Raw genomic sequence first — 14,520 nt, 5'->3', positions numbered from 1 at the left:
CCTGCTCCCTCCTCAGGCAGGAAACTGCCCCTAATCTCAACCAGATGCTGTGGGCAGGAAAGTTTTTCTTTCTTTTCCTGACAACAAAAAACCTCTGTGATTGCGTCACAGGACAAAAGCTTCAGAACCAAAGTTTGTTAGAAGAATGTAAGACAAAAAGCAGTGTTCTGTGATCATTAAATTCACAGCTTTTCAGTTTACTCTAGCTTCACTCATTTCTTACAGCGGCTTAATTCCGTGTTCTCCGTTTTAAGAACAATTTACAGTCTGAAGCAAGTTATACAGCTTCTATCATTTTTGAATTTACAGTCCCAATTTTGTGTAATCTTTGCAGACTGGCAAAACATTCAACAAGACATTTAATATCTGGAGTGTTAAAGGCTTTGAGACAGAGTGGAAAAGCACCTCTGGGCACCAGTCCTCCTCCCCGCTAGTAAGTTAACCCTTTTGGTACCTTTGGGCAAAACAGAAGACCCTACAAGGAGAGGCCCCTCTTTAAGGGATGGGCAAAGGATTCCCTGTATCTTTAGCTTTCACTAATAACTATGTATACACACATATAAATCATAGTAGGAATCCTAAAGATTTCCAGGCAAATTTTGTTTAGCCAGGAAATGACCTAAGATGGGCATATTGCTGTTTTCACCTACACAACCTACAAATCTCAACCTTATCCCCATGTCACTACATCCATAATACTCCTAAAATGGAGAAAGCAAGGAATGAGAAGCTAAAAGATCTAGCAAGTAGAAAATGTTACCTGCTGATAGGGATCTGTGCTCTAGGCTCCGTTCGCTGGGGAGTGTGGATATGTGGGCGGATGACTAGGGGTGCTGGATTTATTCCATCAGGATTGCGGAAGTCAGTTTCAGCTGTGGGCTGGAAAATTTGAATAGGGGAGGGAGGCGGGGAAAGAAATGCTGAGAGAAGCAGGGCTGGGGAGGGAAGGAGGCAGCGGATTTGCAGTGTTTCTGTGTGCGACTGGAGTGTGCCAGGGTGGAGAGTTGCTAGGTATTTAGTTTCACATGACTGTCTTTGAGGGCAGACAAAAACAAACAAAAAAACCCACTCTGACACACATTACACAAGTTGGGGCTTACCTTCACTTTGATGGTTAATAGGACACAGTCCTGGTCTCCCCCATCCTTCTTTATTATGTAGTATTTATTATATTGGGGATTACATTTTCTCCTGTCCTTTTCCTGTTATCACCCATCTCTCCAACTTCAAAACCTTAATTTTCAAATTTGTGTCTGACTCTCACAGCAAGGATGAGGGAATAAATTACAGAAGACTAGAAAAGAGTATGTAGGAAGCCAAAGGCTCCAAAACCACTTGAGTTTAACAAGCTTGTTGGCTAAAAGTTGTCAGTAGCTCTCCCAGACTAATAAGGTTTTGCTGAGGTAGGATATGCCCAGAAAGTCAAGATGAAACTGGTTCTAAAAGTAACAAAAAAACCCAGCACTCCTAGTTATTAATGACTTTACTTGAATCAATGCCATGAGCACTGACAAACTTGCATGTGACTTCTTTGTTGCTAAAATTCTCAGATGGTGGGATGCCTGATGAACATTATCTGTTTCAATTATTAAAATCCCTGATCCAAGACCAGTCATGTGAGCTTCTCCAAATGATTCCCCCAACATCCAGGCATGTGACAGATCATAAGAGTCTAGTTCAGTCCCTAAACCACATCCCCAAATTCCCACTTTCTTCCATAAATAGAGATGGGGGAAGAGGAAAAGATGGTCCTTGGAACAGAAAAGATAATACATAGGACAGACTCAGCTTCTAGCTGGATTGCACACATCGACCCTCACGAACACAGGGTGTTCTTTTAAGATTATGAACCATATGGTCCTAGAGGGAAACCAAGTCCAGACCTGAAGAGTTTAAATTTCCCCATCCCTATTTCCTTTTAATCCAGGTGAGCAGGACATACTGGGGGAAGGAATCCGATGTGCTCTACTGGTCTCAAGTCCCATCTCTGTCTGCTCTGCAGGACCGGGCAATTCCCCAACCCCCATCTCACGGTCAGATGTCCCTGATGATTCTACTCAGAATGAGTCAGGATCAGGAGGACAATCAAGGAGTGCTGAGTGATCAGAGCCCTGTGATTTCTGAATCCTGAAATTACAGACACACTGTGCTTTGTGTTTGCATATTTGGAGTTCAAACTATGGATTCAACTAGTTGTGAGTATTTGTTGTTTATGAGCTGGAAAGGAATAATAAAGCCGCAATCAAGATCACACAACACAAGAAAGTTTACAAAAGGAAAAAATATTTTGTTTTTAAAATCTTTGCTACATGTCATTATTTTTGCCACTGTAAAGCTCAGCACAGATGCCAGCAGTACAGAAATGGCCAACAAGAAAAAACAATCAAAAATAAAACCCTGAAGGAAAAGCAGAAACAAAACCCCCAGAGCATCTTCTCCCTCCCCTCTCCTTCCCCAAAAGCCCTATAATAACTGTACAATATTATAGTCCTGATCACATTTAAAAACAGTCAATTATTAAAAAACAAGGATTCCATTGGAAACTCAACTTTTTGGTTTCTTAAATTGTGATATAAATATATATATGTATACGGTATGTGTGCACATAGAATAAAAAAATAAACTGTCTCCTTTTCAACTCCACTACCTGGCACCAGACTGGAGACAAAAGGGAGAGAAACCCAGTAATGATGCTCTCTCAGCCTCTCTAAGGCCATCTGTGCTCCTCAGTCTCCTATGGCTATGTTTAATATGTCTTCTCCTTATTTAATTCAGTCTTGCACTTAAGATACTGGCCTGAGCCAATTAAAATAAAAAAAAAAAGTCTGATACACATGACTGTTACCTGAGGAAGGTAAAGAGTGAGAGTAGTAACCGGTATCTGCATTTTATATGGCTATAGTTAACTCAGTGACCCTGTCAGAATGGGAGTCCAGGCCCCATCTACCACATGGATTTATACTCTTGCATCATAAAGCAAAATCCAATCTTAAGACTGGAGGGAGCAAAAAGGAAGAACTATAGGTCCAGAAAAGACCTAAATATCAGTTTCTAGCCAGACTGAATTGAGAATGGGATGAAAGAGGCTACTTTGCAAGAAGGCTTGGTATTTGGTTTGAACTCCAGCAGTGAAGATTTCATTGGGACTGCTAATCCAAGAAGTTGAGTTTCCATGCAGAAATAACCTCTACAGAACACACATTGTATGTGATTCTGACAGAAAAATGCAGCAAGTATGGCCAAGTATGGGGTTTTTGAAAGGGGTTTATCTTCCCACCCTAAACACCTGTAATGTTTGCAGATCTTCCATATAAGGTGAGAGCACCAACAGTGGGAATGACCCAGCTTTATCACTAAATATGTTTGATGAGAGACCAACCACATCAACAGAAGACTTTATATATTTGCTTACAGTTGCATACTGGCTGGGCATAGATGTAAGTGCAGCAAAGACATTTATTTAAATACTCTTTGGCTGCAATACTAAGTGGAAAATACCTAGAAGATTTAACTCCTTAGGACTCTTTGAAGAATACACAGAAAAACAAAGATAAAATCTGGGACAAATTTTGCATAACTCCCTAATAGGGAGAAAGAAACAAACACAGAAACACACGTGTGCACATATGTGCGCGCACACACACACTCTCTCTCTTTCTCCCTCTCCCTCTCTCACTTCCTCACTCACCAGGCAGCAGAAAGAGCCTACACTCACTTCCTGAAGCCCTATATATACCTACCATGTTTCATGGTCCTCAAATATGAGGACATTTCTCCTCTTCCCCACCTTATTCAGAATTTCTTTCCAAAAACAAGCCACAGTATCCAAGGCAAACAGTGGATGTCAGGTTCTCTAACCTGCCTCTTGACCCTAGCACAAATAATTTCTGCACAAATCTCTGGTCAGGAGACATAAGGAAAGGCATTCTTAACTTCACCCAGCCTTAGTTTTTCAAAGGATCCCCAAAGCCTTCAGGATTCGCCCTATTTCTTCTATAAATGTTATCTTGGAGGCAGAAGGGCAAGGAAAGGCCAGAAGGGGAAAGGGGTACACATTAGGGGTGAGGGAAGGGAAGGGAGAGGGAGTTTTATTCTCTTTACAGAAAGATTTGCTTTTTAAAAACAAACAGTGATTTTTCTCCCCCACCCCTTATCCTCACCCCAATACTTCTATTCTGAAAAGGAGGGAAACATAGTTAGGTCAGGAAATTCTTCGTTGTTGTAGCTGTTGCTCTGGTCTCCAAGCATGGACAGCATCTCCTGATAAGAGAAACAGAGCAAGTCTGATCACACACCTTAATCCCTTACGTTTACTGAGCGTCTTCCCAACACTCCCCTGAAGCATCACCCCTTGCCCCACAGAGTTTCTGCAGGGTTAGGCTCCCTGAGCCTTCCCTACTCCCAGGAATTCTTGGACTCCTTTAAATGACAATTTTGTTCCTAGTTCCTAGTCCCTTCCTCCTACAGTTCCACATTTTTCCTCTTTTCTAGTCTTCCATATTTTCAAAAGGAGAAAAATCTGCTTGCCACATTCCATATAACCCCCTATGAACACATATGGAGTATCTCTTACTCTACCTGTTTTCTACCCAAACCTGTCTGCCTTCTTTCAACCTGTGTTTTAAATAAGCTCTTCTTTTGTCCTAAGATTACTCCATGTGCTCTTGCAGTCCCCTCAGGACTGAGGTAAATGGGCCTTTATAGCTATAATCAGTATGTTTATACCCAAGCTACTGTGCAGCGGGGATGTGGCTCTCCTTGCATGGGCTAAAATGACTCCCTTTAACATGGTGCCTAACATCACTAACGATGGTCTGGTTAAAGGCTGTGCATCACACGGTAAGGTCCAATTAGTGACATCTATCCCTACCCATTCCCACTCTGGCTTCTCCCACATTCTCCCAAACACCTCAGTCCACATGCATACTTCCTTCTCTGTCTCTGCTCCCTGGCCCTTTCTCCTCCAGTTTCTGATTTTCTGAAGTCTTTTCACCCTCTCACCTGGAAGACCTCAGGCTGGCCAGGTTGCTGTGCTGATGGCTGCTGAACATGTTGCTCGTTAGAACTCGACCGATGATGAGGCTGCTGGCCCTGCCACTGTGGCCAGACACCTACACCCTCTGCTGTCCGTGTCTGGAATTGTCCTGTAGTCTGTCCAGTCTCAGGAGCTAGAAATACAGCAAGGACGAACAACCAACCTTAAGCCACTAACTCCACTGGCGAGGAGAAACTAGTACGTAAAACCTAGCCCCAAATTAATTTTTCTCTGGTTAGCCTTTCCAAACAGTCCTTTGATCATTTAGATTAAATTTGCTTATTACTTAATATATAATACCTTATGTACTTTTTTTTATCTGTGCTAAAGTCCTCCTCATGTGGGTACATTTTAAGTTCCAAATGGACTGTCACTCTGCACCCAGGACATAAGCAAACTATTTTAACTACCAAACCCTTTCTCTTTAGAGGTGTCATTTTCCTGTTACCCTCCTTTCTCATCTGAAACTTACCAAAGCTGGATCCACGACTGGTGAGACTAGGGTAGGCAGCAGCACCAGGTGATGCAGTAGAAGCACCAGGAAGGGACATGGGGCTGAAGGAGGACGGAGTCTGAAAGTTGCCCACACCAAACTGGGAAGAACGAGTCTTGGCTGTAGCCTGAGTAGCCACCTGCTAAAGAAAGGGATAAGGAACAAATGGAACATTAACATTATTGCACGTGTCACTCCTATGAGTCAAGCCTCTGTCAATCACTGGATTCTTCTGAGCCAAGCTCATCACTTATTTCTTTCTTTCTTTTTTTTTTAAAGATTTTATTTATTTATGTGACAGAGAGACAGCCAGCGAGAGAGGGAACACAACAGGGGAGAGGGAGAGGAAGAAGCAGGCTCCCAGCCAAGGAGCCCGATGTGGGACTCGATCCCGGAACGCCAGGATCACGCCCTGAGCCGAAGGCAGACGCTTAACGACTGCGCTACCCAGGCGCCCCTCATCACTTATTTCTTACTCTGTACTTCCTCTAATTAATGTCAATCTTCTTTGACACTACTTTTAGGCAGGTATGACAAAGTGCAAAGAGCAAAGAACTATGGAATTAATAAACTATACATTGAGAGTTGTGAGAATTTTTTCCAGTTTTTATTTTCCTATACATTTCTTATGCAATTGAGATCACAGGGCATGTAACAATTTTGGAGTATGCTTTTTGGTTTGGGCTTTTTTACTGAAAAAATTACTGTGCAATATAAGCATATATTATATATGAAAGAATATGAGCTTTAAGCTTATCATATATAATATATATTTATAGCCTTATATAGGCTTTTAAACATATTTTTTAATAGACATCACTGTGTGTAAATTATAGTTAATTTTCTCCTTTATTCCTATACTTTCTAGTACAAAATGGAAACTCAGAATTGACTCCAAAACAAATCTGTAAATCAAACCTGTTTAACATGTTCTGTGTGAGCAATTCTGAATAAGAGTGAGTACGTGACAACCAGAGTCTGAGTTCTGGGGATTATCTATGTTTTTAATTATCTAGCTACTCGCAGCAAAGAGAAAAATTGGAAGGTAGGGGTGGGGGTTAAGGAGAAAATAGCTAAGATAGATGACAATAATTTCACATATGGAAAAAAGCCCAACCAACCAAATAAAAACTAGTACACAGGGAACAGACAGAAGAGAAGCTTTACCTGGGCAGAGAAGCCTGGGCGGGTGCTAGGGGTCCAAGTTGGGGCTGCTCCCTGGGGCGGGTTGGAGTGGCGGGAAATCTGGGCCAGCATCTGCCCTGCAGAAGCTGATGGCTGGACGATGGTTACAGGAGGGGCCAGACCACTATTTCTAGGAGTGAACAAATAGTGCAGTAAAAGATTAAAAGGATGGGTTTACCACAAAATCTAGGAATCACAGGACAATCTAGTGCTATTACTAGGTCCCCTTGACTTCCCTAGGGTTAAGGAAAACTTGATAACAGAATTTGGAAAAGATGAGAAAAACTGACAGTCACACACCAATCAGGACACACAGAGATGGAACCTATAACAACCAACAGGACAGGTGCAAAGAAATAGGGAAGAAAAAAAGCAGCTTGCCTCATCTTAAGCCCTACAAGTTTTCTACTGCCTTGTCTGAAATAACCAGAGAAAGCTAGGGAAGAATAAAACTTGGATTCAGCAACTGAATGCCTCAGTTGGCCCGTAAAGCAGCACATACATAAGGGGCTCACCTGAAATTCTCTGCCGGCCGGGGGGTAGGAGGGAATGTGTTGCCCTGTGAGAATAGCTGTTGGGTGGCAGGGACAGTGCTGGAGGAGATGCCTTTACTCTGATCTGTGGACCAAAAGGAGTGGGGGGAGGGCCAGTCAAGGGGCTGTAGTACATTAGTTCAGCAAGTTCCTATTTACTCATGAGGTATTATGATTCAGTGGAAAGATGTCGGGCAGCAGCAGGCACATCAGTAAATGATCTAAATGAGAACTTAGAAGTAGAATGAGAGAGAAACGTACCCGCATTGATGTTGGAGTAGATTTCTGAAAATCTCGGATCTCTATCCTGGGCAAACAGACCATCTGTCTTCTCGAGGGGCTTGCTGTGTTCTGGCCCTGCGGCTGTCACAGGCTGAACAGAAACATGGGGGATACGATGATAAAAATAACCATGAAAGATTTAACATGACAACTCAATAACCCCAACATTCACTTAAAGATACACATGCACTCTAACTGGCATTGGGGGACATTTCTTAAGGAAATGATCACAGTCTTCTTCAAACTGGACAACACACTTACCTGGGAATGATTGTAGCCAGCCAGTCCATCTCTTGCTGATACCACATCCAGTTCTGTTTGCTGTTGCTGCTGCCTACATGTTAAAGACCAGTGAGGAGAGAAGTTTTTTTTTTTAATGTTGGGAAAGGGCTTAAAATAAACAAACAAACAGGACTGCAGATGCCCACTCCCTGGGCCACTGATCATTTACGATTCTTCCACCATTTCTCACCTGGATGCCAACTGCCCTGAGCCTATCTCCAGGGGTAAATTAGCTGTGGGACCTAGCTGTGGTCTCTGGATTGTGTTGGACAGTGTAGGCCTTGGTTCCTGGCTGGAGTTCCTGAAAAAATGGAGAGCAGACAGAACAGAGGGGGGAAAAAAGGATCTGACACTGTACATAAAACTGTACAGATTCACTTGTAGGTGAAGCAATAACTAATAAATTCCCTTTTGAAGTCTAATCCTTCAAGTAACCTATGACTTCAAATTCAGCAGATATTTCATACCGTGGGTGACAAGGAGCAAACAAAAACTATGTCCTATGGCACAAGGGTTTATCTTGTTTGGGTTCTAACTCCTTTTAGGTATTCAATATCTAAATCGTATATATATATGTGCATCCGTATACTGTGTTTTTAAAAAGCATAAGTAAAAAAACTGACAGTAAATATACAAGCATTAACAACGACTCTTTCTGGGTAGCAAAAATTTTTTTCCTTCTCTTTATAGTTTTCCATACTTTGCAAATTTTCTGTAAAAAATATTTTAAAAATTTTAAGATTTAATTAAAATAAATTGTGGTGGGGGAAAACAGTAAGTAAATATGGAGAACACCATTATTTCCAAAAAAAAAGTTCTTAGAAGTACTTAAAATTTCAGGGGCGCCTGGGTGGCACAGCGGTTAGGCGTCTGCCTTCGGCTCAGGGCGTGATCCCAGCGTTATGGGATCGAGCCCCACATCAGGCTCCTCCACTATGAGCCTGCTTCTTCCTCTCCCACTCCCCCTGCTGTGTTCCCTCTCTCGCTGGCTGTCTCTATCTCTGTTAAATAAATAAATAAAATCTTTAAAAAAAAAAAAAAAGAAGTACTTAAAATTTCAAATTTAAACAAAATGGAAACACAAAACAATGGTTAGTCTGTAATATAAAGATGCAAAAACAAAAAGAAACCCCAGAAAACTACAGTGACCATGACCATATACCTGAGTCCTAAGTAAATATAATTTCTAACTCAATCCACTCTGCTATACTAATTAGAAAAGAATTAAACTTTAAAAGCCCTAAAAGGAGGATGACACAGACTCAATGTTGTCACCAGGTATTATATATACTTGACCATTGTTTCCAAGCAGATATTCAAGAGCTAGGCTTAGGGCCAATTCTATATAGATAGATTAAATGAAAAAGAAGTAATCTGACAACTAACATCCACTGGGATGGGTATAATAAAAAAGATAGTAAGAATGTGGAGAAACCGGAATGCTCATTACATTGCGGATGGAAGTATAAAAGGGTACTGAAGCTTTGGAGAACAGTTTGGCAGTTCCTCAAAAGATTAAACACAGAGTTACCATGTGACCCAGCAATTCCACTCCTAGGTATATACCCAAGAGAATAAAAACATACCCACATAAAAACTAGTATATAAATGTTCATAGCTGCATTCTAGTCAAAAAGTAGAAATAACCCAATGTCCATCAACTAATGAATGGATAAAATGTATCCCCATACAAAGGAACAATTTGGCAATAAAAAAAATGAAATACAGATAAATGCTACAACCCAGATTACCCTTAAAACATTATACCAAGCAAAAGAGGCCAGTTACAGGGAATCATGTATTGTTATGTTTCCATTCATATGAAACGTCTAGAACAGGCAAATTTATAGACAGAGAATAGTTTAGCTGTCATATAGGGCTTGGGGAAGGGGGAGGATGACTGTTAATGAGTACAGAATTTCTTTTAGGGGAAATGAGCATGTACTGAGATTAGACTGTACAACTCCGTGACATACTAAAAAACTGTACGCTTTAACTGGGTGTACTACATGGTATGTGCAATCTATCGCAATAAAACTGGTTTTCACAAAGTTGAGAAAGAAAAGCTCAAACAGAAAGGAATCAAGGAACAGAAACTAACAACAGTGGATGTAGCCATGCTCTAAAGTAAATTACGGTCCATGGGCCAAATCCAGTCCATTGCCTGTTTTTGTAAATAAAAGTTTGTTGGAACATAGCCATCTTTGTTCATTCCATTTGTCTAGGACTCTTTTCATGCTACAATAGCAGAGTTGGATAATTCAACAGAGACCATATGCTACACAAAGCTAAAATAATTACTACCTGGCCTTTTACAAAAAGAGTTTGCAGACCCTGCTCGAGAGGAAAATCATACCAGAACAGAGCAATAAACTGGTATATAAAACAATATCCTTTTTAGAAAGCGTTGAAGCATAAAACTGAAATACAAACCCTTCACATCTCAGAACTTACTCTCTAAAGTACTGTTTGTTAAAAACCTCATTCTACCTGGATGAACCACCCTAAATCCTATAGTAACTTGGAAGATGAGGAACTTCAAACTAATGGTGTTTACTACTATAAAAGCAGAAGAGTAGGAGACAGCTTGATAAGGCTAAGCAGACTTGGTCCCCAAGAAATCCCAACATCGGAAAAGGCCTTTATGGTACATACTTCACATTGGTGTTGGTACAGATGATGTACTCAATTTCATCTGAGTAAGGGTTCTGGAAGGTAAAGGAGCTGGTTCTCATCCAGAGCCATTCTCGGTTCTTAGACCGAAACCGGAACATGACAGATAGCACCTGGCCTTTTAACTTCACCACCTGAAAAAGTTTTCATGTTATCAGTGAAACCCACAAAAATTTTCTTTAGAATTTGTTTTTAAATTTCCCATTTCTAGAAACCTAAGATTCGTGTGTTACTGTCTTTCAAGTACCAGTCTCTTTCAACGTTACTGATGAAACAACATGCGGAGTGAAAGCTAAGCACTGAATAATGAGGGGGTATATTTATTTTTCTTCTCAGAGTCCCAAGCAGCTATCTGACCACTCTAGTCAATGTCAAACAGGAGTAACAATTTTTTCCAGAAAAGTAAAGTCTGTTTTCCCCCACTTCTCTTGGAAAGTCCCTTAAGGATATGTGCATCTAGCTTTACGAGTCTACCGTAGAAATTTGTAGTTTGATATTGAAATGGTTTACATGTTACTCCTCAATCCTACCTAGGTATTCCCCCCAAACTTGAGAATTGTTTTCATAGCACCCATGGAGGTTTCTACAAGTAAAACTAAGTTGGCTTTAGTCTTGTTTTGCTTTTGTTTTGGTTTTTTTTTGCTTTTGTTTTTTAAAATAATTTTAGATTATTTTAGTTTCTAGTCTTAGGAAATAGAAAAATATCTTTTGACCTCCCTTCCTAACAATAAAAAAATAAGATTGGCAGCTAACATTTATTTTGTAGTTACAGATGTCAAGCACTGGGCTATGTGATTTTCTATTTTAAGAACATCAACATTTATTTAACATGATAAAAAAGAAATGAGATATGAACATTTGCATTTAAACAATACTAGACAGTCTAATTCTCACATGTGCTCACTGTGTAATATATACAGAATGACTATAATTACATTTGTACATAACTAAGTACTGGATTTGAAACCTGCTTACTAAGCTATATATCTATTCCAATGAAGTATAAGCCCAGTGCTTCAAAATACCTACACTTTATATTGTTTAAGTGTGGAAATAACTGCTGACATTAAAGCTGACTGAGAAATAATTATAGCAGAAAATGGGACATACTTCACTTAGCAATAATAAAATGGCACATTTTATACACACACACACACACACACACACCTTTCACAAATCAAGTGTGCAACACAGCACTGCAGTAACCAAAATGGAGGAGGAAAAGAAGAAAACAAGCTAATAATTTTGAGATTATGTAGAGTATATAGGCGTCATTAAAGCTGTTTTGGAATAAACATTTTCCAGAAGTGATAAAATGATACTCTGTGGCCAAAAGTTGTCAGAATTAGGAATTTCAAGAATTTAAAATACACTGTACAGGGGCGCCTGGGTGGCTCAGTCATTAAACGTCTGCCTTCGGCTCAGGGCGTGATTCCGGCGTTCCAGGATCGAGCCCCACATCAGGCTCCTCCACTGGAGGCCTGCTTCTTCCTCTCCCACTCCTCCTGCTTGTGTTCCCTACCTGGCTGGCTGTCTCTCTGTCAAATAAATAAATAAAATCTTTAAAAAAAAAAAAAAAAAGAAAGAAAGAAAATTCAAGCTAATTATTGAGGATGTTCAGGGCAAAAACTGCCTAATTTCCAAAGCATGGATCTTACCCGTGACAAAATGTGCTCCATAGTCAAAATACAGCAAACCATGAAGCTCACGCTGATGTTAAGACTACCAATGGTTATTTGCTTGTCTATTTTGTGTTGGTTTTAACAGAATTTTTAAAAAAGATTTATTTTTTATTTGAGAGACAGAGAGTGCATGCGTGTGTGCACATGGGGTGGCAGGGGTGGGAGGGGCAGAGGGAGAGAGAGAATCTCAAGCAGACTCCTTAGTAAGGAGCCTGACCCAGGGCTCAATCTCACAACCCTGAGATCATGACCTGAGCTGAAATCAAGAGTCTGACGCTTAACCGAATGAGCCACCTGGGCCCCCTTATTTTGTGTTGGTTTTACTAAAAAATGCAACAATCAGATTCAGAAGACCTCCTATGCTCAGTACCAAGAGGTCTGACAAATTTGGAAAATGATGATGGAAATCATGACCTGAGAGGTGTAGACAAATGACTTGTAAGAAGTGGTCAATAAGTTGATTCCAAACAGCATCAGAAAAGACATAGAAAAGGCTTGCCAATCTCTCCACTCCACGATGTCTTTGTAACAAAAGTAAAAATGCTGAAGAAGCCCAAGTTTGAATGGGAAAGCTCATGGAGCTTCAGAGTGAAGGTGTTAGTTCTGGAAAAGCCACTGGGGATAAAACTGGTGCTAAAGTTGAACGAGCTGATGGATATGAGCTACCAGTACATAAATCTGTTTAAAATTCAGACACTGGTGACAAATAAAAAATCTTATTTGTGAAGAGTTAACTCTTACTGATCTAGGAAAGAACCATGAAATGATTATTTCTACCACCACCCATAGTTTAGTGAGGCCTGGAATATTTTAAGTAACTTAAAGAGTCTCTTGGTTACAGCTAGCTGGATACAGGACAGTGAGTAGCCAAAGCCAAAATATCTTGGACATTACTCATAGTTTCAAAATACTGGTCCTTTTCTGTTCCTTAAAAATACAGGTTTTGTACTAAAGAACATAAGATTATGATGCCTGTCACAGTACTCAATCAGTAGCCAATAAATGTTTGAGGAATTAATATGATATCAAATATTAGATAAAAATATTATTCAGATCCAAACCAGGGGGAAAAGTTACCTGTTGGAAGCTATCTCTTAGAAGCTGCTGGTCTTCAGGATGACAGAATTCTACAATATTCTTTCCTAAGAGTTCCTAAAAGTGAAAAAAGAAGAGTAAAATGGACACTTATGATCATCTAACTTTCCTGGCCTATTAGCAAATGACTTGGATTTTATTTCTCCTGTCTCTAGCCTAGGATTATAGTAAGTGTGGAGGGGGAAAAAAAAGAATATGAACATTATATATTTATTTTAGCTGCATTTTTATAGATTTGAGGTCTAATATACACATATAATTCACTCATTCTAAATCTACAATTTGATGGCCTCTAACATATTTATACAGTTGTGCAACCACCATTATTACCACAAATGCAGTTTCAGAAAATGTCCACTGCTCCCAAAGTTCCCTTTTGCCTGTTTGTAGTCAACACCTGCTCCCAACTTCCTAGCCAACCAGTGACCTGCTTTCTGCTTTAGTACTGCCTTTCTAGAAATGTCATACAAATGGAATCATATATGTAGTCTATTGGGTCTGACTTCTTACATGTAACTTAAGACTTTTGGGAGCTCACCTATGTTGTTGCATGTATCAGTCATGTATTCCTTTTTATTACTCAGCAGTGTTCTAACATGGATATATCACAGCTGTGTATCCATTCACTAGTTAATGGACATTTATAGCTTTTCCACTTTGGGGTTACTGTGAATAATACAACTATGAACACTTGTATATAACTCTTAATGTGAACAGAGGTTTCATTTCTCTTGAGTAAATGCTTAGGAGTGGAACTGCTAGGTTGTGGGATTAAGTATACATTTAACTTTTTACAAAACTATTTATCCATTTTTCCAAAATGTTTTTCCAAAGTGGCTATACCATCTTATAGGTCTGCCAAGAATGTATAACAGTTGCAATTTCTCCTCGTTCTTACAACACTTTCTGAGTAGAGTGGACTGACGGTGGTATCTCACTAAGCGCATCCCAGTGGGCGTACAATGGTATTTCACTGTGGTGTTAATTTGCACTTTCCTATTGACTGATGATGATAAGCATTTTTTTTTTAAGATTTTAAGTAATCTCTACACCCAAAATGGGCTCAAACCTACAACCCCAAGATCATCGACGCCCCATTATGAGCATCTTTTTATATGCCATTCATGTTTCTTCTTTGGTGAAATGTCTACTCAAATCTTGTGTCTTTTTTTTTTTTTTAACTATCTTAATAGCTATAAGAGTTCTTTTGTATATTCTGGATACAAATCCTTTTTCAGATATATGATTTGCAATATTTTC

General features: G+C 39.8%; 1 protein-coding gene across 11 annotated transcripts in view; it reads right to left on the bottom strand.

Moving 5' to 3' along the window:
- The window catches only part of ARNT (aryl hydrocarbon receptor nuclear translocator), a 67,156-nt gene that overhangs the window by 1,980 nt on the left and 50,656 nt on the right, over window positions 1-14,520 (bottom strand). For 2 of the 11 annotated variants that reach the window (XM_057310301.1, XM_026486720.4), the window contains 11 exons: window positions 13,243-13,317; window positions 10,466-10,617; window positions 8,001-8,111; window positions 7,790-7,862; window positions 7,508-7,619; window positions 7,229-7,331; window positions 6,696-6,843; window positions 5,508-5,670; window positions 5,002-5,168; window positions 4,161-4,260; window positions 2,267-4,006 (listed from right to left, as the gene is read on the bottom strand). In XM_057310301.1, coding sequence (XP_057166284.1) covers window positions 4,171-4,260; window positions 5,002-5,168; window positions 5,508-5,670; window positions 6,696-6,843; window positions 7,229-7,331; window positions 7,508-7,619; window positions 7,790-7,862; window positions 8,001-8,111; window positions 10,466-10,617; window positions 13,243-13,317 — 1,194 coding nt within the window. In that variant the 3' untranslated portion in view covers window positions 2,267-4,006; window positions 4,161-4,170. Of the gene's footprint in view, window positions 1-760; window positions 880-2,266; window positions 4,261-5,001; window positions 5,169-5,507; window positions 5,671-6,695; window positions 6,844-7,228; window positions 7,332-7,507; window positions 7,620-7,789; window positions 7,863-8,000; window positions 8,112-10,465; window positions 10,618-13,242; window positions 13,318-14,520 lie in introns of those variants that run through there. The other 9 variants (XM_026486722.4, XM_026486726.4, XM_048220568.2 and 6 more) reach the window with 7 other exon arrangements.

This window comes from Ursus arctos, unplaced genomic scaffold (assembly GCF_023065955.2).
Source record: "Ursus arctos isolate Adak ecotype North America unplaced genomic scaffold, UrsArc2.0 scaffold_12, whole genome shotgun sequence".
Classification (NCBI taxonomy): domain Eukaryota; kingdom Metazoa; phylum Chordata; class Mammalia; order Carnivora; family Ursidae; genus Ursus; species Ursus arctos.
The sequence above is the reverse complement of the archived record's forward strand: the minus strand, read 5'-3'. Positions and strand labels throughout refer to the sequence as shown.